This window comes from Crotalus tigris, unplaced genomic scaffold (assembly GCF_016545835.1).
Source record: "Crotalus tigris isolate CLP2741 ecotype Arizona unplaced genomic scaffold, ASM1654583v1 scf7180000017551.9496454, whole genome shotgun sequence".
NCBI classification, from domain to species: domain Eukaryota; kingdom Metazoa; phylum Chordata; class Lepidosauria; order Squamata; family Viperidae; genus Crotalus; species Crotalus tigris.
In genome coordinates, this window is record NW_024096469.1 from 4,855,660 (window position 1) to 4,883,387 (window position 27,728).

General features: G+C 40.6%; 2 protein-coding genes across 4 annotated transcripts; both read left to right on the forward strand.

Annotated features, from left to right (window-relative positions):
• Positions 1-7,440: 7,440 nt before the first annotated feature.
• Positions 7,441-9,779, forward strand: MYADML2 (myeloid associated differentiation marker like 2). The gene has a single exon (XM_039342439.1). The coding sequence runs from the start codon at positions 8,171-8,173 to the stop codon at positions 9,071-9,073; it is 903 nt and encodes a 300-aa protein (XP_039198373.1). The 5' UTR covers positions 7,441-8,170; the 3' UTR covers positions 9,074-9,779.
• A 4,491-nt stretch (positions 9,780-14,270) lies between these two features.
• PYCR1 (pyrroline-5-carboxylate reductase 1) lies at positions 14,271-24,922 on the forward strand. Of its 3 annotated transcripts, none has more exons than XM_039344529.1 (8): positions 14,275-14,540; positions 14,957-15,057; positions 18,443-18,513; positions 20,916-21,095; positions 22,221-22,442; positions 23,299-23,391; positions 23,750-23,913; positions 24,009-24,922. In XM_039344529.1, the coding sequence occupies exons 2-8, from the start codon at positions 14,991-14,993 to the stop codon at positions 24,148-24,150; spliced, it is 939 nt and encodes a 312-aa protein (XP_039200463.1). In that variant the 5' UTR covers positions 14,275-14,540; positions 14,957-14,990; the 3' UTR covers positions 24,151-24,922. The 3 variants fall into 3 exon arrangements, with proteins under 3 accessions (XP_039200477.1, XP_039200463.1, XP_039200469.1); XM_039344535.1 differs by lacking the exon at positions 14,275-14,540 and adding an exon at positions 14,587-14,778; XM_039344543.1 differs by lacking the exon at positions 20,916-21,095 and having other exon boundaries at positions 14,271-14,540.
• The last annotated feature ends 2,806 nt before the right edge of the window (positions 24,923-27,728 follow it).

Consider the following 27,728-nt stretch of genomic DNA (forward strand, 5'->3'; position numbering starts at 1 on the left):
ATAGGATGCTGATTTAAAATGGGTATGTATGCAGGTAGTCCTCACTTAATAATAATTGGGGCTAGGAACTTCATTCCTAAGTGACGTGGTTATAAAGCATGATGTCATGTGAATACACCAGTTTACTATGGCAGTTGTGACAGTCCCAGCTGCCATCATTAAGTGGATACTGCACAGTCGCCATAACCTGTGGTCATGTGATTGCCATTTGCAACTTCCTGACGGTTTCCCCATTGACTTTCTTGTCGGAAGCTGGCAGAGAACAGAGAAGAATAAATATAAATTCTATTTCCACTCCCCCCCCCCTTTGAGACAATAGTTATTTGGGCCTTCTTTTGTTAGTCTTGGGCAGCAGCAATTGACATAACAATTCTTCCTAACCTGAAAATATCTGATTGTTCAATTATACACTAGTTCCTGTTGTCCAGTTGGCCCAAGATATTTTATTTCTCAGATAAGACAATCCAAATTATACATTTGTTAAAAATAAACCCAATAACATATGGTGTTCTGTGCTTTAATGTTACTATAAAACCTGCTACAAGCACTACCATCCATGCAGACCATGATGCTGAAATGAAGACAGATATGATTGGGTAATCATACAAATGCGACAATTACATAAAATGCACACTTGCCTCAGGATATCAGATACATGTACAAAAATCATCCATTGTCATGTTCATGTTGTGCTCTCTATCCAGCCAATACCATGCCCAGTTGGGATGTTGCCTTAAAATTTTATTTCTACAAATAATAATATGAATGTATACAGATCAGTATCTCAAGGAAAAAAATGTGAGTAAAGTGTTAAGAAAGACCTAATGTTACTTACTCTTGAAACTTGGCCACAATTAATTGTGCTCCACTTCCTTGTCACTAATATTTTCTAAAAGTAAACCTGAAAGTAGAACAAGCAATGATAAAACAAATCTGAGATACTATTGTTAGGAGGAAACATTTGTGAAGGCTCTCTAATGTAAAATGAATATGCAAATACTGTGTTGTTGCCACCTAGTGGTAAAATCATAAAGTGTTTTTGAAAAAAGGAGTTCCAGGATAGTTGCCATACTGAGGACTGTACAGGTAATCCTCAATTTGCAACAGTTCATTTAATGACCATTCAAAGTTACAATAGCACTGAAAAAAGCGACCTATGACCATTTTTCACAGTTACGACTGCTGCAACATCCCCAGGGTCATGTGATCAAAATTCAGATGTTTGGCAACTGGTTCATACTTAGGACAGTTGCAATGTCCCAAGATCACCTTTTGCAACCTTCTGGCAAGCAAAGTCAGTGGGGGAAGGCAGATTCATTTTACAACCATGTTACTAACTTAACAGCTAGTGATTCATTTAACAGCTGTGGTAAGAAAAGTCGTAACGGGGGGCAAAACCCACTTAACAAATGCCTCACTTAGCAACAGAAATTTTGGGCTCAGGTGTGGTCGTAAGTGGTAGCGTGATTGTATAGCAAAGACAAAAAGTCAGCACTTCTTCCACCTTACTGTATTAGTGTTTGTGAGTATTGTGGAATGCCAATGTTCAGAGCTAAGGCCAGTTTGGGTAGTGGTGGAGGCATCAGACTAGCGACCAAAAGACCATGAGTTCTGGACTTGGCTTGGGCACAAAGCCAGCTGGGTGACCTTGGACCAGTCCCTCTCTCTCAGCCCTAAGAAAGAGGCAAGGGCAGACCATTTCTGAAACAATATTGCCAAGAAAACTGCAGAGACTAGTCCAGGCAGTCACTAGAAATCAAAGGTAGAAAAAAAAATTTTTTAGGACTATCTTAAGAGAATTTTATCCCTTCTTTTTAATCTTTATTATTTTGAATACTGGCTGTATATTAGATACAAGAAAATGTTTCAATGAATTGTGTTCCTTGTGTACAGTTATCGATCCAGATAATTTAATTAATTTAATTTAAATGTCTTCAGTACAGGTAGTCCCTAACTTGCAGCCATTCGTTTAGTAACTGTTCGAAGTTACAACAGCACTGAAAAAAATGACTTATGACCATTTTTCACACTTATGACCATTGCAGCACCCCCATGATCGTGTGATCAAAATTCAGGGACCTGGCAACTGGCATGTATTTGGACTGTCCTGGGATCACATGTTCACCATTTGTAACCTTCCCAGCCAGCTTCCAACAGGCAAAGACAATGGGGGAAACCAGATTCACTTAACGACCACATGATTTACTTAATAACGACAATTGTTTGCTTAACAACTGTAGCAAAAAAGGTTGTAAAATGGGGCAAAACTCACTTAACAACTGCTTTGCTTAGCAACATGCCTGTTGGGCTCAATTGTGATCGTGCGTCAAGGAGTACCTGTAATTGAATTTTTAGTTTCTGTTTTTTGAAGTGAATGGACACACTTCTGCAAAATAAGCCACTTGTAAAATAACATTAATAGATGCCATTTCAATGCAGTCTGCGGGCATCTTCCTGCTTAGAGGGACATGCAGCTGAACCCATTGACAGTCCCCCTCATCCTGTATTAGTCTGCTGTATCTAAATATGTAGAAATATGGATGGCCATTAGAAGACAGCAGAGAACAACAGCAATTTCTATATTTTGTTCCAATCTAATGTCCAGATTTGCAGTCCCTATAGGGTAGACTCAGATAGATAGGTTTTGCTCTAAGGATTGTTAATTAAGATTTAGAAAATTACCAATTCACTCTGCTGCCAGGTCACCATGAAAATGTCACTCCTAGCTCATTATCAGGAAACAAAAGAAGAGATAAGGCACCTTGCCAACTGTGCAAACTTATCTCCTAACTTCATCAGAGTGCTATTCTTCAGCTTTTCCATGTTTGTGTAGTAGACTCAAGGAAGCTGGCATGGTCATCAGGCCGTCTCCACCTCCTGTGCTGACATGCTTATCCAAGGACACAATCTGATGCTACCCCTTAAAATGGTATATGAAAGTAGTGAGAACAACTTGTCATCAGTTGAAATGGATCTCCATCAGCAAATTTACACTCCCTACCTTCAGAAATTCCCTATCTTGCCAAGAGAGCTGTTTTTAAGAAGAGATTGGACAACCATTTGTCTGAAATGGCATAGGGTTTCCAGTTTGCCTAGGGCAGTGATGGCGAACCTTTTAAGAGACCGAGTGCCCAAAACCTGGCCCCACCCCTGCTCCAACTCCCTGCCCTGCCCCCACTCTGCCCCCCATCCCCCACCCCACCTGCCCACAGGACCACTCACTGCCTCCAGGGCCTGCCGCAGATCGCCCAGGCAGCCCAGCAGCGCTATGGCACCATGGGGTGTGAGGGCAGAGTCTTGTCTACACTGCCTGGCTGCCATGTCCTTGGCTGCGCTGCTCTGTGTGGGCCACGCTCGGGGGGGTGACTCCCCTTCAGGGGGGCTGCTAGAGAGGAGGGGGTCGTGGGGGGAGGCAAGGTTGGGGCAATGGCACGTGTGCCCACAGAGAGGGCTCCTGGTGCCGCCTCTGGCATCTGTACCATAGGTTCGCCACCACTGGGCTAGGGGGCTGGATTAGAAGACCTCCAAGGTCCTGTCCAACTCCTTGATTCTGTTCTGTTTATCTATCTATCTATCTATCTATCTATCTATCTATCTATCTATCTATCTATCTATCTATCACATTTCTGAACCCTCCATCTCCCTCACATATATAGATGTGCCACCTTCTCTGACTAGTGCAATGGCTAGGCGCAGGATGGCAGTTGTATCCAAATTTCCATTATTTCTCTGACATTTATCCTTAGATTTATATCCCTTCTTTCCTTCAAGAGGCAAAGGAGGCATACTTAACATCTCCTCCTCCTATATTTCCTGAAAACAGCAATCCAACACCAAAAACAATACACAAGATAATGGAGTCTGAAATGGGGCGAGTAGACATCAAGTTTTCTATGGCTGAAGGTTCTCTGGGTTTTCCCAATACTAATCCAATTTTTAATCATTGTACCTCACTGATTCTCTAAGCCGTGATGGCAGTGCAATTTAATCACTGTACAATTAACACTCTTTTTCCTTCCATTCAAGTCAATAGGAAGTTTGGCATGGAGGGGATAAAGAAGAAACAGCCCTCCCCTCTGCCTCAGTCTTTCTATCATTGTAAAAATGAGAATACTGTCTAACTCTGCATCTATTCCCAAAACATCTCAACTTTTATATAAATCCCACATGAATAAAATGGCTGGGTTCACTATTATTTAATTGTAAATCACTAAATGAATAAGTATCTGAATTTGCACAAAACATTAAGTCATGGTTTACAAACCACTAAGGCTGGCTTCACAAAACATACTGTACACATACTGTACACATGATCTTATGCTAATCCCTTTTGGGACAAGCAACATTATGTAGAAAAAGAATAAGAAGAAGCAATGAAAGGCAATTAAATCCAGAGGCAAAACAGCAGAGAACTAACTAAATTAGAGTTGCACTAAAACTATACCTCTTTGTTCCTTAAACAGTAAAGAGATGTTAGGTTTACTCGAAAAGTATAGTTCCTGGGCTGTAGACCAGTGTTTCACAACCTTGACAACTTGAAAGCATGTGGCTGGGGAATTCTGGGGGGATTGAAGTCCACAATTCTACAAGTTATCAAGATTGAGAAATACTGCCATAGATATTTGCTCCGCAGATACTATAGTGTGTCAATAGCAATGAGTTAAAAGTATCTTCACCTCCCTGCAATACTATTGGAAAGGTTTTCGGGATGCAGGAACTGCTTGAATCAAGCACAACAGCTCAGGGTTCTCTAAATCCCTGCTGAAAGTGAAGAATTTGAGCCTGTGAGCCTGCAAGGAAACACATGCAAAGTCATATTTCACACATTATGCCAAACTACACCCTATTTGCTTGATTTGGAGTTGTGTAAACCTAGCCAGTATGGTTTGTAAGCCAAGTTTTCTGCTTCGAATGTTGTGTAAATGCAGCAGTTGTCACTCATTTAATTACTCAGCCTTGAATAAACCATGTCATTACTCGTTATATAAACTAAATCTCTGTGTACTTCTTTTGTTTTTGGTTTAATAACATATAAAATGAATCCAGCCATTGTAATATGTATCTTAGGAAGCTGGGCAAAAATAGACTTTTTATTCAATGAGCCATGATTTGATACTGTGTCCAAATGCAGAAACAGCTCCTGAAGCATGTGAGCAAAGTCACCTGAACTGCAAAGATGGGCGGTAAATAAATAAATAAATAAATAAATAAGCTGTTCAAGAGAAAGAAGGGAAGAAGTGAAAGGGTAGACATGGGCTACAGTGACATCTGCAGCAAACCATGATGATATCAAAATAATGGTACTTTCACAGTCTTCCAAAACATCCTTTGTTCTACCATATCTATACCCTGATTTTGTTATTTAGAGCTCACTTCTCTCTTTTGGAGAATCTCATTCAGCTTTACCTAAGGATAAATTTCTTGGTCTCTTCCTTCCTCTCAACCCCTTTGCATGTTCGTTTATTTCTTTTGCATCTCCATCCTCATTTCTTATCTCTAAGCAAACGTCCTCAACACCTGTCTCTTGGATTGGTCACTCTGGTTTTGTATTCATTCAGTAGCAGTTTCAGTTGAATCAGTATTTTCAATCTGAAACAAACCAAAGCAACACAAGGCATGAGAGGACAAGAAAAACTATAGCTGAGGCCCAACAGGTGCTCTCAGGTGCAGACTGAGTTCATACAATATGTTGTTAAATCAAAATGTCATTTGCTTTTAAAAGAGTAAATGTTTAAAAAGCCAAGTGTTATTTGTACACCAAGATTTAGAATAGAGTAACAGAGTTGAAAGGTACCTTGGAGATCTTCTAGTCCAGTGGTTCTCAACCTTTTTAATGCCGCGACCCCCAACCGGTCATAAGTCGAGGATTACTCAACCGGTCGTAAGTCGAGGACTACTCAACTGGTGCAGCACCGTTTGCAGAATGGGACTTTTGGCGGGCTCAGCAGGACAGAGACAGCCTGGACAATTCCTATTGGCTTTTGAAAGCCATAGAATTAGACTCTATTCAAGAGAGTCTATTCTATTGGCTTTCAAAAGCCAATAGAATAAAAGGGAGTAGCACAGCTAAGGAAAAGGGGGAAAAAATGGCAGACTGCGTTGTTTGGCGACCCCTGTGAAATGGTCGTTCGACCCCAAATGGGGTCCCGACCCACAGGTTGAGAACCACTGTTCTAGCCCAACTCCCTGCTCAGGCAGAAATCCTATATCATTTCAGACAAATGATTGTCCAATCTCTTCTTAAAAACTTCCAGTGTTGAAGCATTCAACATTTGGAGGCAGGTTGTTCCACTGATTAATTATTCTATTTGTCAGGAAATTTCTTCTTAGTTCTAGGTTGCTTCTCTCCTTGATTTGTTTTCATCCATTGCTTCTTGTGCTTCCTTCAGGTGATTTGGAGATTTGCTTCTTCCTTGTGGCAATTCCTGAGATATTGCAACATTGCTATCATGTCACCCCAGTTCTACCCAATTCCAGCAACTGTATTTTATACGTTTTAGCCTCCAGGTTAGATTTATATATAATCCACTAGGCTAAAATGTGATGCATTTGTAACTCAGTACAAAATCCAGCAGGTATTGTTCAGAATTTTGCAGAAATCTTGATAACTAGATTAATTCATTCAATCATGATTCAGTTAAGTATCGGTTGACATATATTTGTAGATACAGTACAAGACAATGTTCTAATCTTAAAAGTGGTATTTTTTCAACCAGTGGCTAAATCAGCAGGAATTACCATTTTTCCGTAAGCTCTTCTGAACAGATAAGCAGAATTCCTCAAAGCACAGTATGACTTGCTTTACTATCGTATTATGATAAGTACTATATGTAAAGGTGTGGTCAAGGTCACAAGCAGCTCAGTCCCTTCAGAGGATTAGTGCTCTTATATTTGTGTAGACATTATATAGCCTTAAACCATAAACTGTCCAGAGATAGGCAACTAAATAGACCTTGATTGGCAAAATACAGTTAAGGGATCTCTAAACTGCAAAGAGTCAAAACTAAATAAATCAGGTTAAATTTGGCATAATGTGTAAAGCCAGCTAATGTGCTTTTCCATCCGTGAACCATGCTGATTGTTTAAGTGCTCAGGTAGTCCTCAACTTATGACCACAACTTGGCCAGAAGTTACACTGCTAACAAGGCAGCTGTTAAGTGAGTCATGCCCAATCTTACAACCTTTTTGCCCGTGGTTATTGAGTGAATCACTGCAGTTGTTAAGTGAATCACATGGTTGTTGAGTGAAACTGGCTTCCCCCGTTGACTTTGCTTGTCGAAAGCTGAAGGCTGAAATTGTAAATGGTGATCTCGTGATCCAGGGACGCTGCAACTACCATAAATACATTCCAGTTGCCAAGAGCCCAAGTTTTGATCACATGACTATGGGGATGCTGCAGCAAGATCCGCTGTAAGTCGCTTTTTTCAATGCTGGTGTAACTCTGAATAGTCACTAAACAAATGGTTATAAGTCAAGGATTATTTTAATAGGCCATGAGTTCAGCATTTTGACAGAAAAGTATATGCAGTGCACCTCTAATGAAAAGATGCAATATACCTGTATTTTTGCATTCGATGCCTTTCCCATCTTCGTTTCCTGCTGGATTACTTGTCTTTTGCCATTCAAATTATTTTAGTTTATTTCTGCCCCAAAGATGAAAGCTGCTCTGGATGTAGTTAAAACCAGCTTCTCATTCCTGCACGCTCCATGCAATTCATTCCATTCTGGATAAGTCTATTAATATAGTCTTCTATTTATATGCTGGCCCTTTACAGCACAGGGTTGAGAGCTGCAGCTGTGCAACTGAAACAAACCTCCTACAAGTCACTTGGGAAAAAGTGACCAGTTGAGAAAGAGAAGAAAAAGTAACAGGAGTGCAGCGAGAGTGCTTGGTGGGCAGAACCCAGCAGGGCACATTTGATGGATCATAACTGCAGCACAGACAAAGACAGGTCAATACTTTTACTGCAGAGGCAAATCCGTCTCAAAAAGCTGTCAGAAACACGTACTATGCCTGCCGCATAAATAGCAGCCAGCAAAGATTTAGGTGGAGGGGATACAAAGCTTCTTCTCGCAGTATTTCCTGCTTAGTCATTGAGCTTCTGATAGGACAAGGACAAGAGGAACCAGATCCAACCACAAAAGGGAATCTAGGACTTCCGATCCAGCAATGGAGAGATCAAGCAGGACATACCTCAATGTGGATGCAGTGGCCTCTTGGGTGGGAGTCACTCGACTCTTGCAGGCCATGTTTGGATGTGCTACATTCAGCCTTGTGGCCCACCGAGGGGGATTCAGCGCAGCCTATGGCTCTTTCTGTATGTCGGTCTGGTGCTTTTGCTTTGCCGTCACCGTCTTCATCCTCACCTGCGAATTTACTCGCCTCCATAGCTGCCTAAGCATCTCCTGGGGGAATTTCACAGCTGCTTTTGCCATGCTCGCCACCCTCATGTCCATCACCGCCGCTGTGATCTATCCACTCTACGTCCAGTTTGACTGCGATTCCAATAGTTGCGAGGTGAGAAACTTCCGCATTGCCAGTAGTGTTTTTGCAGGGCTTCTGTTTGGGGCATATGCCACAGAAGTATTTTTAACAAGGGCCAAACCAGGACAGGTAACAAGTTATATGGCCACAGTTTCAGGCCTCTTGAAAATTGTCCAGTCCTTTGTAGCATGCATCATCTTTGGCGCTCTGGCGAAGGACAGCCAATACAATAAGTACGCAGCTACCCAGTGGTGTGTGGCTGTTTACAGCTTCTGCTTTGTGGTAACTGTGGTTGTGGTGGCTCTCAACGTCACAGGAAAGACAGCAACACTGAAATGCCCCTTTGAGCACTTTGTGGTCGTTTACACATTCGTGGCTATCCTGATGTATGTGAGCGCTGCAGTGATATGGCCGATTTTCTGCTTTGATAGTAAATATGGCTCTCCACAACGTCCCTACCAGTGTTCCCGAGCCATGTGTCCATGGGACAACCAAGTGGTCATTGCGGTATTCACCTATGTGAACCTAGTACTCTACATGGTGGATTTAGCATACTCGCAGCGTATCCGCTTTGTATCAGCTCACTAATGCTCAGCTCGGATGCTACAAGAATCTTAAATTACTTCAAGAATGAGAGCGTTGGGACCCGTTACAAAGCCAACTGTGACAGACAAAGAATGAACTTGAGGTGTATCCATGAGGGAAAACAGGATGGTTTGAAAAAATATGTAATGTGGTCTGATGGGCCATAAATGGAACATCTTCAGAATTCTAGCTCACAGACAAGTTTATTGTAAAATCCAATTCTCTTAGAACTTTTCCGAACCTGGAATTTTCTAAACGTACAGGTAATCCTCGTCGTATGATCCCAATTGAGTCCAAAATTTCCATTGCTAAGCAAGACAGTTGTTAAGTGAGTTTTGCCCCTTTTTTGCTACAGTTGTTAAGCGAATCACTGCAGTTGTTAATAACATGGTTGTTCAATGAATTAGCTTCCTCATTGATTTTGTCTGTCAGAAAGTGGCAAAAAGTGATCACAAGTTCCTGGGATATGGCAACCATCATTAATATATGTAAGTTGCCAAGCATCCAAATTTTAATTGCTGCAATGGCCATAAGTGTGAATAATGGCCATAGGTCATAAGACCTATGATCATCAAATGATGATCATGATAAAATAATAGTACTGCAGGCCACTTTAGCTGACTGTGTTCAGCAGGTCAGTGGTTCAAATCTCACCGGCTCAAGGTTGACTCAGCCTTCCATCCTTTCGAGGTAGGTAAAATGAGGACCCAGATTGTTGGGGGCAATGTAAATATATATATACATTGCTTACTGGTGTACACCGCTTAGAGAGTGCTTGCACTTAAAGCGGTATATAAGCCTCACAAATAAATAAATAAATGATTGTGCATTGAGGACTACCTGTATTGTGACAATAACTCCCAGAATTTCCAGATATAATTGGGGTCACCGAAGAACAAGTTGTGTGGCTTGTCGTTTAAAAAGGACCTGTATAACCTCATAATGAATTCAGTTAAGTGCCTGTTGCCTGAAATATGCTTGTTCTTAAATTACAGCTAAGAAGTCATTTGCAAACATAAACTTGATGCAAATAGCAACACAATAGTTGATATCCTACAGTGTGAATCAGTATTTAAATAAATTTATTTTAAAGAAATCAATGTGTTTGTCCTAATGGTTTATGTTAAATGTGTGTGAATAAGCTATTTCAATCCAGAATAAAAATGGTTAATTAGAAATATATATATATATATATTAAAAAATTTAAAGCACAAGAATTTAAACAATCAGAACTGATCTCTCATTGAATTGCTGTTTGTCATTTTGGGGCTTAACCTCAATATTGGACAATGCCAGTTTAATAGGGAAAATATTACTTTAATACTGGCATATTTAAGGATAAGGCTCTCTCATTCATGGATCAGAAACAATATGAAGGTAATGATACCAGCTGCAGATGAGTAAAGGCCCACAGAAAACATTAAGGTTCAAGCTGCTTTCTTTCAAAACTCTTGTTATCAGTACAATAATGCCTTAGACTCAGATTATGAAGGGCCAGATCATGGCAAGTCATCTAAGTCCCACAACAAACTAACAACTTTGAAAGGCAGAGCAAAGGCAATCTACTTGACTAATTGAGTTACACCCACAGCTAGGGCTACTTTGGAGTAGCTGCCGCAGTCTTAAACTTTATTGGAAAGAGCTCTCTGTGTTCCTCTAGCCCTGCTCTGCTCTTGGAGTTTAGACTATCACTCAGAGCAATATGTGGAAGTCTCTTACATTTGTATCCTAGATTGACAGACTACTTCTCTGGTGCTGCCTCACACCATTCTTGCACTGTTGGCTGTCTACTACTACTACTACTACTACTACTACTACTCTGCTACTTATCTCTTGCTGCTATGATTGTAGACTGGAGCCCTGGACTGTCAATTTTAATCTGCATTTGCAGACTACCAGTTCTGTGTCTTGCTACCAGGAGAGATCTCACCTTCCTCCTATTTATCCTGAAGTATGTGCACAACTGCTCAGCCAAGCATTCTACCTGACATCTTAGTTACAATTACAATCCTATCATTAAATCAGTGTGACCCTTTTAGTCTAAAATTGGACATCTCTTTTGACGAGATTCCTCCATCAATTTTGTACAATCATCTGATCTTCACAGAAGAACTCAAGCAATCTCAGCAGTGGTTCCAATACTGGAAAAACTGAGCTTTATAATACCCATGAGCTTCCAATCTTTCCACAAAGCTGTGAGAAAAGAGTTTTGTTCCAACACGTGCGTGGGCACTAATGGTGGTACTGGGAAACTGTTCTGGTTTTAGTTTTATACTGAAATTTTATTGGATATTCAAGCTATAAGTTAGTAGTGGCTTTACTGGGGAATTTGGTTATATGGATGCTCTGTATCATTATAATAATAATAATAATAATAATAATAATAATAATAATAATAATAATAATAATAAAATTGGAAGGGATCTTGGAGGTCATCTAGTCCAACCCCCTGCTCAGGTAGAAACGCTATACCATTTCAGACAAATGGTTGTCCAGTCTCTTCTTAAAAACTTCCAGTGTTGGAGCATTCACCGCTTCTGGAGGCAGGTTGTTCCACTGGTTAATTGTTCTAACTGTCAGGAAGTTTCTCCTTAGTTCTAGGTTGCTTCTCTTCTTGATTAGTTTCCATCCGCTGCTTCTTGTACTGCCTTCAGGGGCTTTGCCGAATAGCTTGACTCCCTCTTCTTTGTGGCAGCCCCTGAGATATTGGAACATTGCTATCATGTCAACCCTAGTCTTTCTCTTCGTTAAACTAGACATACCCAATTCCAGCAGCCGTTCCTTATATATTGTAAGCCATCTTGAATCTGTGTGATGGGGCAGTATATATGTGAACGTAGTAAACAAATACAGGTAATTTGGGATTTACATCCGTTTGTTTAGTAACCGTTCAAAGTTACAATGGCACTGAAAAGAGACCAACTTATGATCACTGCAGCATCCCCATGATCATGTGATCAAAATTCAGACGCTTGGCAACTGACTTATAACGGTTGCAGTGTCTCAGGGTGCCCCATGTGATCACCTTTTGTCACCTTCTGACAAGCAAAGTCAATGGGGAAGCCAGAATCACTTAACAACCAGGTTAGTAACTTAACAACTACAGTGATTCACTTAACAACTGTGGCAAGAAAGGTCGTAACATTAATGAATTGGCAGAGAAGATAAGTGCACATTGTGGCTGGCAGAGGTGCATTTGAACAAAGCTACATAATTTAGGAGAGAGAGATTAGTAGTCAATTGTTTTGAAGAAGCACAAGATGTGATGATACAATTTCTCAGTCAGCCATTATTTTAATTTGGTGGAATGAGGGGATTATTGCAATTATAGCTCTGATTCCAATTAAAAATATACAAATTGAAAGAAACATATTCTACAGAAACAGAGAGAGAGAGAGAGATCCAAATCAAGAATGAACTGCCTCACACCTGCTATGGCTATGTTATTTAAATTGCCCTGTTGCCTTTAAAAGCATCACTGATAGTTTGAAGAATGCCACTGCATTCCTCACAGTATAAATTCTAAAGCACCATCAGGATTCCAAGGCAAAAAGAGAACAGAGGAGCATTTGTGGAATGTTCTACAAGTCAGCTGGAAATGTCATCCTAAGCTTTAATTCAAACAGTGACTTTAACTTATCTACTATATTATATGAAGAATTAAATAGTCTTAATTCCTTTGAATCTGCCAAGTACTACTTTTCTTCCAAGATTTTATTGGATCCTAAATTTGTTTGAGGTACACATCATTAAAAATTAATTTAACAAGACTAGTACTGTATTACTATATAGTAAAGGGATTTAACTGGTCTTTCCCAACTATGAATCCACCAGATGTACTGAATTAAATTTCCCAAAATTATATTAGAACAAATGTAACAAATCTGGAATGAACCAAGAGAGCTTGATTTTACTATGAACATATTCAATAACATTTCTCTATTTGAAGCATTGATTTAGGAAATGTATATTCATGATGCAACTGGGAATACAGGGGGCGCCCCCTAACACTTTGTCCTGCCTGGAACTTAGGAAACCCTTTTAAAAAATTAGCATTCCACAAAAATCATGAAAGAGACCAAAAACAAAAAAAAAATAAACAGCTTCATGGGAAACAATAAAAATAGAAAATAATAGTAATATCAGCAGACAAGATGAAGGGAAAAAAGTAACTTTCTATTATGCCTCAATATCAATATCTATCTATAAATCGATATATCCGTATCTATATCTATGTATCAGGGAGCAAAGAGAAAATATCTGCTGCGAATTCCACATAGGCGTCAGGAAACATTCAGCTCCATTTAGTTGCCCCAACCCCACCCTGAAGGGATTACAGGGTCGTAAAAAGAATGTATATGTGTGCGATAATATTTCTACAGCTCACTGACACCAAATATTTACAAAGCTGAATTAGTGGAGTTCTGTAGAGGTTTTGGAAACTGAAGATGCCTCTGTGAAAGTGGAGCTGACAACTGTAGCAAAGACCAAAAAACTTACGAGTAAACTTCTTTGTATATTTATTTTTTCTTAATTATATTCTTATTTGTTTAGCTAATTTATTGGCTACCTATCTTAGCACAGAGTAATTCCTTTCTTCTTTCTTTTCTTCTTTCATTTTCTATCCTTTCTTTTAATTTTACTGTATTTTCTTTTGTTTGTGTTAATTTTTATTACTGTAATTAAAATTCTTAATACAAATTATATTTAATAGAGAAATTGGGGAGGCTGGGAAGGAAGAATAGAAAATAGACTTAAATGATCAAGAGACTAAACAATTTGGCACAAGTGGCAAGAAACCGGTGAAGGAATATTTCAGATCATTCAAATAACTCTTCCGTAATGAATTCACTTTATATGAAAGGTGGAAATTCCTCTTTCAGTTTTCAAGATGCATATACCCAAGATGAGTATTAAAGATACTTTACTGGAAATCCCATCCCACCCCCTCCCCAAAGTTGAATTAGCAGCATTGCAGTTACAAAGTACTGCTATTGGATCAAGCGATGTGATTTCCAAGCAACTTTCTTTCCAAACACTTTCAATCAAGTACCACATTTAAAAGGTATCACTATATTTCTATCACTTGCCTTTTAAATCAAAACACTTTTTTTCACCAAAGACTACAATTCCCAGGAGGCAGCGCAATCATGAACCCGTATTGTATCGTACTAATGGAAACGCCCAGGATGCAGCAGCCATTACCGGCCAAAAACAAAGCCTGAGCATCGCTCGAAAAAAATCAGTCCTTCGCCGCCTCCGCGGAAGACCGACTGATGCAACTGCAAACAAAGCTTGCTCCAATAGCTAGCGGGCGATGTGCTTGCTCAGCAGGTGATTGAAGGAGAGGGCAAGGAGGCCACACCCCCTCGTTCGGATTGGCTGAGGAATTATCTTTTTTCCTGCGCTTTGCCACGGCTTCTATTCATCCCCTGCCCCCGATTCTGAACGAGCCACGTGGGAGTATCAGGTTTGTTTGCTGGGGGGTAAAAGGACTCCATAGAGATACACCCCATTGGGGGGCTGGGTCAGGGGAGAACCTGAAGAGTATGGAAAGGATCGATCCGCGATGCAAAGGGAATGGAAGATCCCGTTCAGGGGACGGGGACGGTAGGATAGGCAGGAAGAAAAGCAGAGCAGCAGGTGGGAGGTGGAGCCGGCACCAAGAAGGGAAAAAAGACTAAACGAGCTGTGATGTCAACTTGAGGGTGAGTGTTAGCCAGGGATCCTGCAGTAGCCCTTCTAATCTTTTTTTGTCCCAGGTACTTGAATCTATCCATTCCCGAAATCCAGTGCAAAACCTGAAGACGGTCCCTGTATTTTGCAAGAATTATATTACTATCACCGGCACATTTGGCTGATATTCTCAATTTTTTTTTATACCAGGGATCCATTAGGTCACTTCTAGAAACTTGTTACCATGAGTGTGGGATTCATCGGTGCTGGGCAGCTCGCCTTTTCCTTAGCGAGGGGCTTCACGGCAGCAGGTAGGCAAGTGCAAGACATTGGAACTGATTTACAATAAACTCACTGGTATATCAGTGTTACGTTTATTTCTGCAGCTTTCTTACAAATTTGAACAGTATGTTAGATGTCATGTGATTTGTTTGCTTTTAGTTTAGTATATTGTGCAGACCAGATCAATTGGGTTATTCAGCTAACCATATGTAATCAAGTAATGTGCATGTAATAACGTAAATGTGATATTTCTGAACACATTAGAAATGGTATTTAATTTTTACCTAGTCACTTGTGGTTTCTATTTGTCTCTCAGATCTTTATTTTTTCCTTGATTCAAGCATACTTTGAATGTGTGTAATGGTACTTATTGTAATGAAGACATAGTGCTACTTTTGTTGGGTTACAATAGTGTTAGATACAAGTCTGAAGCTAATCCCCTTTTGGATTTTGGAATTCATGTTACTATATTACCACTCTGTCCAGATTAACTTGTTACAATATTTACTGCAGTATAAGCATTGTTGGGAAAAGGTTAATTACTCAGCTACAAGCAGATATATATATATATATGCTATATTTTTAGGAGAATCCGAGTTGCATTTAAATACTCATATAGCAACCAGCCAGCCCCTTCTAATTTCTAGTTGTTTTTTTACTTCTTACGAAATAGTATAATTACAGGCTAGAAGAGTGGCTTACTGGTCATGAAAAAACTGCAAACATTGCAAAAGTTAGCACAGATCTTTCCATAGATTTAAAAAAGTTCTCAGGGGTGTAGTTTGACATGAACTTTGCCTGTTTATATATTGCCTTAGTTTTGAATGTTCCTTTACTTTAAAAAAATATCAATAAATTTCACTTAAAAATATGAAAATCTACAATTGGATAAGAGGTAGTAAAAATTATACTGACTGAAAAAACAGAATGGGTGTACTGAGAAGGGATGTGAAGATAGTGGCAAGAATAAAATGAAAACAGAGGAGGCAGTGAGAGCAGGTTATGCCTGGCTCCAACAAACTTGATTGTACAGTATAGCAGCGGTCCCTAACCCCCAATCTGTGGACTGGTACTGGGCCATGGCATGCCAGTAAACTGGCCGCACAAACATGCAAAGCCCCGTTTGTGATATGCAGGTAGCACACAAAACCAAGCCCCCTCCAGTCCGTGGAAGAACCTCTCTCCATGTGACTGGTCCCTGATGCCCAAAAGGTTGGGGACTTTTGCACTATAGGACTACCACAGCTGGGCAGCAAAAATTTAGTCGATCACTAGATGGCAGTAAAGAAATATTGAAAAAGATATTTTAGTGTCCTCTTAGTGGTCATCTAGATCAGGGCTTTTCAACCTTTTCACCCATTGTACCACTTTTAGGATATGGCAACATCCAAGTACCACCCAGTGGCCTAGCAAGGTGTCAAAAACTTGATGACCAAAAAAGAAAAAGAAAAAAAGTGATAAAGTACAGGTAGTCCTCGACTTACAACAGTTCGCTTAGTGACTCTTAGAAGTTACAATGGCACTGAAAAAAGTGCCCCCCAAGCCACTGCTGAGCAAGACACTTGCGTACCCGCCTGGTGGCTCTCTTCCTCCTGTCTGAGGTTTTCATTGTTGTGAGCATTTCTGTTGAGGATTGGCAGCAGGAGTGGGGTGGGGGGGTGTTTGGTTTTTATTCCACCCATCTGCTGGGTTATTGCAGCAGATTTTGGACACTTCACATGACCCCTGGGACGCTGTCATAAATATGAATCAGTTGCCAACCATCTGAATGTAAATCACAAGACCCTGGACATACTGCAACCTTCCAGCTGATTGGCGTTTCTTCTGGGCTCAGCAGAAGCACCAGGATCAGCACCAAGCTCCAGCTGGATCCTGGCGCTGATCCTGGTGATTCCGCTGAGCCCTGACAGCCCTGCAGCTCCAGCCATCTCTTGCTCAGGCTTGTGCGGTGCTGCCACCGGTTCAGCTTATTCCCCTCCCCCGCTACCACTTTTCTAGGATGGTCGTGTACCACCTTCCAGGTGCCAATGTACCACAGGTGGTACCCGTACCACTGGTTGAAAAGCCCTGATCTAGATTTGTTTAGTCAACTATTGTAAACCGAAAAGGAAAAGGGTTTCATGTAACTAGGGAGGGGAGATCCCTTTGAGTCAAGCGGCCAAACAGGAGGGGAAAAATGATATGTTAAATAGAGGAGAGAACCCCTCACATGGCCTACATCAGCAGTTCTCAATCTGTGGGTCGCGATCCCATTTGGGGTCGAACGACCATTTCACAGGGGTCGCCAAACAACGCAGTCCGCCATTTTTCCCCCCTTTTCCTTAACTGTGCTACTCCCTCTTATTCTATTGGCTTTTGAAAGCCAATAGAATAGACTCTATTCAAGAGACTCTATTCTATTGGCATTCGAAAGCCAATAGAATCTATTGGCTTTCGAAAGCCAATAGAATAGACTCTCTAATTCTATTGGCTTTCAAAAGCCAATAGGAATTATCCAGGCTGTCTCTGCCCTGTTGAGCCTGCCAAAAGTCCCAGTCTGAAACGGTGCTGCAAGTTGTCTGCAGCTAAGGCGAGCTTTCTGGATGTTTCCACCCCTCCCTGCTGAGCAACTACTAAATGTAAGTAAAAGAGGGCCAGGGGTGGGAGGTGGGAGGCCGGCGGGCGCAGGGAGGGTTGCTGGCACGTGTAGGGCCCGGCGGGTGCCTTACCTCCCTTGGGCTGGGCCAGCTGGTGGTCGCCCTGCGCCCTCGCTGCCGTGTGCCATGGCCGCCCAGGAGCGCCTGGGCCTGCGTGCCGCCGCACCGAACGTGCGGTGGCCAAGGTAAGGCTAGCGGGGCAGCGGTGGGCGCAGGGAGGGTTGCTGGCATGCGTGGGGCCTGGCAGATGGCTTATCTCCCTTGGGCTGGGCCAGTTGGTGGCCCAGCCGGTGACCGGCCTGCGCCCTCGCCACTTGCTAGCTACGCCCCAGCCGGCGCAGGGGGTGGCACCACACATGCGCAGCATTCCCGGGCCGAGGCGGTTGATGGGCGACGGCCTGCATGCATCCTCGGCCTGCCCAGCGTGCACTCCAGCCGCAGAAGAGGCGGCGGAATGTGCGCGCCTCCTCCTGCTCCACCCGCAGGGAAATACAGGTAGTCCTCGAATTACGACCACATGGTTGGGGGTCGCGGCATTAAGAAGGTTGAGAACCACTGGCCTACATTGTTGCAATAACATGGAAGAAATGGCTGGATGACCTTCCTCTTCCATTTCTCTCAGCCTGGTGGGATTCTGCATCTGAACTCTCTCACTATTGGAGGAGCCTGTCTAAAAGGGGCCATGAAACACTGTGCCTCTGATAATAAGACCTGAATCAACACTTGAATAAGATGTAGGAAGCTATTGCAAAATAAAATGCAATATTTATTTTTCTAGGGATTTTGGCTGCCCACAAGATAACAGCAAGTTCACCAGACACTGATCTCCCAACAGTAACAGGCTTGAGGGTAGGTTATAGCATTTGAAATATTAAAATGCCTCTTGTCTGCCCTCGAAATTCTCATAAAACTCTTGGTAGCTGTATGTTTGTATACTGAACTCTTCATACATGAAATGCACATTGCTTTGATTGATCTTTGATGACTCCTGGCAGTGAATCCAACTAACAAATCCGGTGTTTTTTTTCTTGCTTAGTTTGACAAGAATCTTGCTAGTTCATCTTGGAACAACCCATATCCTGATACCAAGAACAAAACTGTGGCACCAGTCTGGCTTGTTCCAAGATGAATTAAGTAGAATTCCTAGTTTGTACATCATAGTCAACCACAGAACATACAGTTTTTTTTTAACTGATTACTACCAGAGAAATCCAATGGATGAGATAGCAACAACAGGGAGCAGCATACTTCTAATGATAAACCAGAATACTGGCTTTTAGTTCAAATAAGAACATGGGCATTTCACACTTTATCCATGTATTGAGATAGTTTAGGCTTTTTTAGCTGTGATATTTTGTCTGTAGGAACTAAACTTCCAGTCAGAACTTTTTCTGTTACTAGAATTGGGATACATCTCTTTCATATAAAAAAGAAAAATTGAGAGAAAATAGTAGGACTGTATGTTACTCAGAAAAGGATAGCCAGGTGATCCTCAAGGTATAACAGGCAATTTAATGGATATTTGAAATTACATCAGACTACCCAAAATCACACATGACCCCATTTCAAAGTTACGATGGCTGCAGCAGGCCTGCAGTCCCTCCATCCCATCTGTTGAAATCATGCAGCACTTAGACCTCCTCCTGATACAGCCATCATGCCCCATTCTTACCTTCTGAAGCTCTCTGGACTTCATGTTGTGGAAGGCAAGCAGGCCATGTGTCCCTGGGTCACATAGGAGTGATCTAAATGCGGCTGCCATTTTGTCTTGCCCATTTGTGGGCAGGACAAAATGGTGGCCACCAAAGAAATTTCTTCATTTTGCTGCCTTAGAGAGGTCTGCAGCACAGTGCTACAGAGACTTCTGAATTTTGCAGAAAACTTCTGCAGCACTGCAGAGCTTGGTAAGGTAGCAAAACAAAGCAATTTGTCCCCCAGATGTGTGGCTGTGACCTAAATGCCGCAACCCAAATGCGGCCGCCATTTTGTGGATGGGACAAAATGGCGGCCATGTTTGGAAATGCCATGTGGCTGTGCGAAAAAGAAAATTGTATCAGCAGTCTGGAAGGCCTCACAGGTCTTCAAAAGGTAAGTGAGAAGAAGGGTATTTGGCCTGGTGGGGTAGAAATCAGATAGGGAGGACCTGGTGAGAGTGGGGAAAGGTATATGAGAACCCAAGGCACGGAAAGTGGAGCATGGAGTGTCAGTGGTGGGGGAGGCCCTGGAAGGGCCAGGGCAGGCAGGCCTGGGCCTGTACGAGACCTCCAAGAACCTCCCCTATCCAGGAGGCACTCCACACTCCACTTAGCAACCTGCATGTTCTTTTTATGTTTCACATGGGACAGAAATGGGATGGGGGGGGAATTTGTTAGGTGACACCTTTCACCTGACAACTGCCATGAAATATGACCATAATGGGCAAACTTCATTACAGTCATTTCTCGAGGCCTGCCTATACTTTGATAGTTCTTCTTTCATTTGAAAAATAACTTTAGGATGAGATATGTTAGTGTGGAAATACTTGTTAGAAGGAAGATATAATCCTTTTTTATTTATTTCAAGGGCATGTCTTCTGTTGCAAATACATATTTTAAAACGTATGGAGAAGATTTGATACATCCAATCACCGCCTTGTTTCTGTCAGTTATTATTACTTATGGTGGCGTTGCTAAGGAATTACATGTTACATTTGTGTCCATAAAACACTTTAATCCTTAATTTCTATCTTTAGGAGCATCATATTCTTAGAATCTAGTTGAAACCATACCTGTTTTTAAACTGCAGAATGTCTGAGTTGGCTTTAATTATAAAATATATTTATAAAATTTTCATATATAAATATTAGAGTTATCATAGCATATAGTAAAACAGCATTACCATAAGTATTAAAATTGAATATATATATCTAGATACTGTACACATTCCAAACAGGATATATGATTCTTCCCAAGAAATTATTTTCTAACTCAGTTTGTCTGCAAGCTGGCGCAGTTATTTCCATCCAAAAACCTCACCCCAACCCCAGTAGTCAAAACAGCTGAATCTCTACTTTTTTTCCCAATTAAAATCAAGATACTGTATGAGATTTATTTTGCCTTTAATCCATCACATTTATTTTGCCTTTGTAGTTCTAGGAAAATAAATGTGTGCCCAACCTTGCCTGTTCCTTATTTAATCTAATTGTTCTTGTTATAAACTCAGCACAAAGAAAGAAATGCTTCAACAATTGCTATGCAACTTCTTAATTCCAGAAAATGGGTGTAAATTTCACCTTAAGCAACAAGGAGACAGTTAAAAACAGTGATGTCCTATTTCTAGCAGTAAAACCACCCATAATTCCCTTTATCTTGGATGAAATTGGCTCAGACCTAGAAGATCGACATATTGTAGTCTCATGTGCTGCTGGTGTTACTATCAACTCAATTGAAAAGGTGAGAATCAGCATCTGTTTCTTGGGCCTAGATTTGTGCAAGGGAAGGGCAGCTAACAGATGTTTCTGAAGAACAAACTAATAATGAGGGTGGTGACAGTGCAATGAATGTAATTGCTTTGCTTATATAGAAAGAAGAGGAAACACTGTTGTATCTCCAGTTAGTGACCTAGTAAATATCTTTGTAAGTAAGCTGATTATATATGAATGAATTAGAATTAATAAATTATGTTTATCATCCTGTATAAAATACCATAAGTTGTTCTAAATTAGTATGAAGTATCATAAATTAATATTATAAATTATGAATATTACCCTGGATAAACTATCATGTTATGAGTAGTACCCAGATAAACTATCATGAATTAGTAAGCCATATATTGATAAATTATCTTGGAGAAATTATTATAAATTATGATTATTTTGGATAAATTACCATAGATTAACATACCATAAATCATTACCTTATATTATCATAAACCATAATTATTATCCCAGATACATTATCATAAATTATTGCACTGGATAAATTATCATAAATTATGATTCTTAACTTGGATAAATTAGCATGAATTACTAAGAGTTAATAAATTATAGTTAATGATCTGAATAAATTTGCATAACTTGTTCTACATTAGTGTATAATTAGTAAATTATTCTGATTAAATTATCATAATATGCCTAATTATCATAAATTGTGATAAATTATAATATGCCACCCTATAGACATTCCTTAAATTGCAGATGGAGCTATTGAGCACATGTCACTAATGTATAACTTAGCTTTTTTCTACTTGGCATTTCCAAACATGTTGGGATTACAACTCCTAGAATGATCAGTCCCTCAGTTAGGAAAATGGCAGGCTTCCACAGTGGAAAAAATAAGACATCCCCCGAAAATAAGACCTAATGCCTCTTTTGGAGGCAAAAAAATGTAAGACTGGATCTTATTTTCGGGGAAGCACAGTATGAAGAGACATGGGTACCAAATGAACATGCACTGATTTTTTCCTACCTGTCTGAAACCTGACAGGGTTGGATTTTCTGGAGCACTTGTCAGATCTATTTTTTTTTTTAAGTTCTGAATTAAGTATCCTCAATTGTTTCTCTTATTTTGTGTCTCAAGAAACTTTCTACCTTCTACCCCACGCCAAAAGTGATCAGGTGCATGACCAATACACCAGTCATTGTGCGGGAAGGGGCCACCGTTTATGCCACAGGCTCACATGCAGAAGTGGAAGATGGGAAGCTCTTAGAACAGCTGATGGCAAGTGTGGGTTTCTGCACTGAAGTGGAAGAAGATTTGATAGATGCTGTGACAGGACTCAGTGGCAGTGGACCTGCTTATGTACGTGCCATATATTTCTTTTATTCTTCAAAAAAGATATAAAAGATTTGGGTGGGGGTGGGGATAGGGTTATATGCAGAAGTGTAGCTAACTTCTTATGCCATATCTTATTTTAAGAGGAGGCAGATTGGCTTGCAGTATTTCAGAATGAAGCTTTATAACCGAGTGTTTGATTTCCTCGATATTATTAGAGCCGGACCACCTTAGAATATGTGGTCTATTCCAATCTGTCCTAGGCCACCCATAAGGATCCACTGATAAAATTCTGGAATACAGGTAGTTCTCAACTTACAACGGTTTGTTTACCAACTGTATGAAGTTACAACGGCCCTGAAAAAAGTGACTTACAACCATTTTTCACACTTATGACCATTGCAGCATCACCATGGTCACATGATCCAAATCAGATGCTTGACAACTGATTCACGGTTGTGATGGTTGCAAGTGTGCTCAGGTCATATGACTCCTTTTGTGACCTGACAAGCAAATTCAAAGGGGGAGCCATATTCATTTAACAACCATGTGACTACCTTAACCACTGCAGTGATTCATTTAACAACTGTCGCAAAAAAGGTCACAAAATGGGGCAAAATTCAACAACTATCTCACTTAACAACATAAATGTTGGGCTCAATTGTGGTTGTAAGTTGAGGACTACCTGTACAGCGGTTGCCTCAGATTGTGCTGATTGCAAGTTCTTAACTTTGTAGCTGCAGCACGGTTAGAGGGCACTGAATTGAGGAACTCTGATTTAAATAATCAGAAAAATACGTTGCATTGTTATGTTGCACAGATGATCCAGAGGAATAATTATATGGTCAAATTTTTATTTTTTTTTAAACTATTGATTTCCTAGGCATTCACAGCCCTGGATGCCCTGGCAGATGGAGGGGTGAAGATGGGCCTTCCTCGTAGACTAGCTGTCCGATTGGGAGCTCAAGCCTTGTTGGTCAGTATCTTAGCTTGTAATCATCAGAATGGTCATTATGACTACTCTGCTTCCTGATATTTGATAGGAAAAAAGTCAAAATTATTTTTTTTAAAAGCTGGTGTTTGAAATTTAAAGAAGTGCCTTGTACCACCCAGCAATTAAAGTACAAAGAAACAAACTACTGGATCATTCAGTCATGTGTGAGACAGGATAGATTTTTTTAAAAAATTCAATGGCTAATTTGCAGTATTAAGGGAAAAAACTCTATCTGCCCTGATTTTCATTTTCTCCCTCAAAGATCCAGCTAAATATAGGTTAAAATACCATATTGCTGCTATCCTCTAAGTTGCCTTTGTCTTGTCTATTCAAAATCTAGGGAGCTGCCAAAATGCTGTTGGATTCTGAGCAGCATCCTGGACAGCTTAAGGACAATGTTTGCTCACCAGGAGGTGCTACTATCTATGCTCTCCACTTTCTAGAGAGTGGTGGTTTCCGCTCACTGCTCATCAATGCTGTGGAGGCTTCCTGCATCAGGACACGGTATGCTTGCACACAGCAAAAAGAAATGCCCTCATCCACTCACCCCTCTTGAGCTACGTTCTCTGATTTGATAATCCATTCTCTGTCTTCAACAGGGAACTACAGTGCTTAGCTGACCAAGAGAAAGTTTCCCCAGCTGCCATTAAGAAAACCTTAATGGATAAAGTGAAATTAGAGTCGTCCTCTACCAACAAGGTCAGCCTATTCAACAAGAAGAATCCTGGCAAGAAGTACTAAAGAAACCCAGGCCTTTGCCTGGGCCTGTTTTCTTTTTCTTTGCACACAAATTGTTTTAAAGTGGGATGTATAGGAGGCGATGTATTCTGGATTCAAGATGTTGAGAGAAAGGCATTTAAATTTCCAGAAGTAATTATTAAGGTATAGTTGATAGGGCAATGTTTTGGGGGGGCTGAAAGGAAAGTAGTTTTTTTCAGCCATTTCTCTTAGGGAGGAAACTACAGCAGTCTTCATTTGAACTTGACAGATGATTTGTTTACATTTTTCAGTCCTAATTTTCCTCCAAAGTTCTTCTTTCCTAGTTAATCTCACAACAGTTTTGCACAACAAGTGATCCAGAGAAATAATTACATAGTCAAACAGAAAGTTATCTCCAAGTATTTCCAAGTCTTGTTCACCTGCATTCATTCATTTGTTCCTTATTTCATTCCTCTCTCTCTTTCACATACACAAACATACACATATACAGGGTAGAAGCAGATCTTCAAATCTTGTTTCTGCAGTGTCTCTCATTTTAACTAAACAATTGTTTCTTCACTGCTTTCAGGTTTCATATAGGTTATTTGTCTGTGCTTATCTCACGTCATATGCTGCAAACAGTATCTATAGTAGTCTATAATCTCTTCATTCCATAAGAACATAAGAATCTTTTAAACCAGTGGTTCTCAACCTTTTTAATGCCGCGACCCCCAACCGGTCGTAAGTCAAGGACTACTCAACCGGTCGTAAGTCTAGGACTACCCAACCAGTCGTAAGTCGAGGACTTTCCCTGTCCGGGAGTGCCACACATGGGTGGTGCCGCCCCCTGCGCCGACTGAGGCGTAGCTGGCAAGTGGCAGAGACGGCGCAGGCCGACCACCAGCTGGGCCACCAGCTGGGCCAGCCCAAGGGAGGTAAGGCACCCGCCAGGCCCCACGCACGCCAGCAACCCTCCCTGCGCCCACCGGCCTCCCACCTCCCACTGGCCCTCTTTTACTTACATTTTTAGTAGTTGCCCAGCAGGGAGTGGTGGAAACTTCCAGACAGCTCGCCTTCGCTGCAGACAACTTGCAGCACCGTTTGCAGACTGGGGCTTTTGGCAGGCTCAGCAGGGCAGAGACAGCCTGGACAATTCCCATTGGCTTTCGAACGCCAATAGAATAGAGTCTCTCGAATAGAGTCTATTCTATTGGCTTTCAAAAGCCAATAGAATAAAAGGGAGTAGCACAGCTAAGGAAAAGGGGAAAAAATGGCGGACCGCATTGTTTGGCAACCCCCGTGAAATGGTCGTTCGACCCCAAATGGGGTCACGACCCACAGGTTGAGAACCGCTGTTTTAAACAGAGCAGTCTGATTCTCCATTTGGTTGCATATTGTATCTACTCTGGCAGCAACTTTCCAGTCTTTAGCAGAGCTCTTTCTCATTTCTTGCTACCTAAATTGGATTTGCCCAAGATTTCAATCTTTCATTTTCATTCAGGTAATTTGCAAACTTCTAGTACGTAAACTATAAGAAATCCCATATAGATTCTGAATCTGCTATGGCATATGTCTAGCTATTCAACTTATATGGGGATTATTTTCATAATTTTGATTTTCTCAGTGGAGTAGCTATTAACATAAGGTATTAACATTTTGGCACTAGAGTCAGAAACAACAAACAGAATGAGTAACGATTAGATCATTTATGATCTAATCATGAATTTATTGGATTTATTCACAGCATTCCTTTAATAGGTAAGGACTGAGACTTGAAGCTTGCCTAAGGCTGCAAAATGAAAAAAATAGTTATGAGGTGTACCTTATAGATAGACCTGAAATCTAAGAATTTATTATAGTGAGGTGCAGAGAAGTCAGCTCTCTTATTTCTTTTAATGCCAGAGTCTTTCTTTACTAAAATGCTCCCTGCCCTTTCTAGCAGATGGATATTGTTGTGTTATATATTGCTTCTGAGTAAAATATTTTTCTGCTGAAGGAAGCAGAACTTAGCCTTTATCCGTAGAAGTTAAGTCTCTTTATATCCTGGAGGCAGACATGTGTTCTGGATTAATTGCTAGCTTCAGCATGCAGGTCCTCATAAAGAGCCAAAGATTGTGAAGATGTAGGTAGTGATTGTTCCCACAAAAAAACAAGGGCAGAGCAATTCTGTACTCCTTCATCATTGTCACCTTCCTGCCTTAGACCTTGTAATTTATTCTTACCACTTTTTTCTATTTTCTGGAATACACATAAGAGGAGCAGTGGCTTTTATTTTGTGAATGAGCCAAACCATGGATTTATTCTTTCCATCTTTTATACCCATAAGGAAGAGCTTAGAAACAACCATTCTGTCTTTAAACAAACCTTCTTGTTACATCTGAACTCAGGAAACTGCTTAAATAATAAAGTGACATTGATTCAGCATTAAACTATTTACAAAGGAATATGAAGCAAGACTCTCTTGGGATGAAGCTTTTGCTTGTTTTTTTATGACTACTCAAATGGTCAAAGAATTAGAGGAGAAAATGTTTTTGCTCCAGGTCCGTGGACCAGTATCGGGCCATAGCATGCCAGCAACTGGGCCACACAAACAAGCAAAGCCCCATCCGTGAGATGCAGGCAGCACACAAAACCATGCACCCTCCGGTCCGTGGAAAAACCTCTCCACAGAACCGATTCCTGGTGCCCAAAAGGTTGGGGACCTCTGCGCTAGGTACTTGCTACAATTTATAGTACTATTTTTCTGGAAATCTTTATGTATGGAACACTGATAATCTGTATTCCTCAATTATGTTTGACTATTTCTGTAGCTTGATTGCATTAAAGTGCTCAGTGGCTGAAATCTCAGGTGTTTTCTTTCTTGCCTTCCCTTCAACAATAAACACAATCATCAGTCAAAAGCCTTTCTTTTGCCACATTCCTGAATGGCAGAAATGGAACAAAATTTGGCTGAGAGAGAAAAAAAATACAGTGGAGTACTGCCTTTCAGCAACTTGGAAAACTGATAAAGATTTGATTGTAATGATAAGTTCCATTTTGAATTTAGAACACAGCTGACAACTTATATATAAGAAATACGTGTTATATAGAAAATTTAGATTATCACATGCTTGTAGGATTGAAGATGATATATATTTTAAAATAAAGCAATTAATATGATTTGTTTCTAGGTTTTTGCTGGATTTTTTTCTGTTTATTTTGGAGGGTCAGTTTTGGAAGAATCTGAAAGGCACGTAGCTTTTCCTTCTCACTCCAATTCTTCGGTTTGATTTTCTCATTTGAATGTTGGTGTATAAATTTTCCAAATGGGATAGCTAGTCTATTGTCCAAGCAGATGGGAATCTGGCTTCCAAACAGTTATGGCTGAATTATTTCTTCCACAAACATAGTGGCACTTTATTTCTACCTTTTAGCCATGGAGATGAATGACATAACAATTGCAAAGGTATTCTTTTGGATTTTTAAAATCATTTCTAAAAGAAAATAAGAGTTATTGATCCTTTCATTAAAAAAAAATTCCCCAAGCAAACTCATTACATTGCATTCCACTGTGCCTCCTTCCCTTCCTCTCAAGCTGTTTAAGAGTGATTTAAGGCTTTGGGTTTGATGTTGCGGGAGGA

Excerpts from the sequence above, each read along its gene's own strand:
- MYADML2 (XM_039342439.1), top strand. The coding sequence starts at position 8,171 with ATGGAGAGATCAAGCAGGACATACCTCAATGTGGATGCAGTGGCCTCT.
- PYCR1 (XM_039344529.1), top strand. The coding sequence starts at position 14,991 with ATGAGTGTGGGATTCATCGGTGCTGGGCAGCTCGCCTTTTCCTTAGCG. Across the intron at positions 15,058-18,442 it reads GAGGGGCTTCACGGCAGCAG|GGATTTTGGCTGCCCACAAG; the intron begins GTAGGCAAGTGC and ends TTATTTTTCTAG. Across the intron at positions 22,443-23,298 it reads GTGGCAGTGGACCTGCTTAT|GCATTCACAGCCCTGGATGC; the intron begins GTACGTGCCATA and ends TTGATTTCCTAG.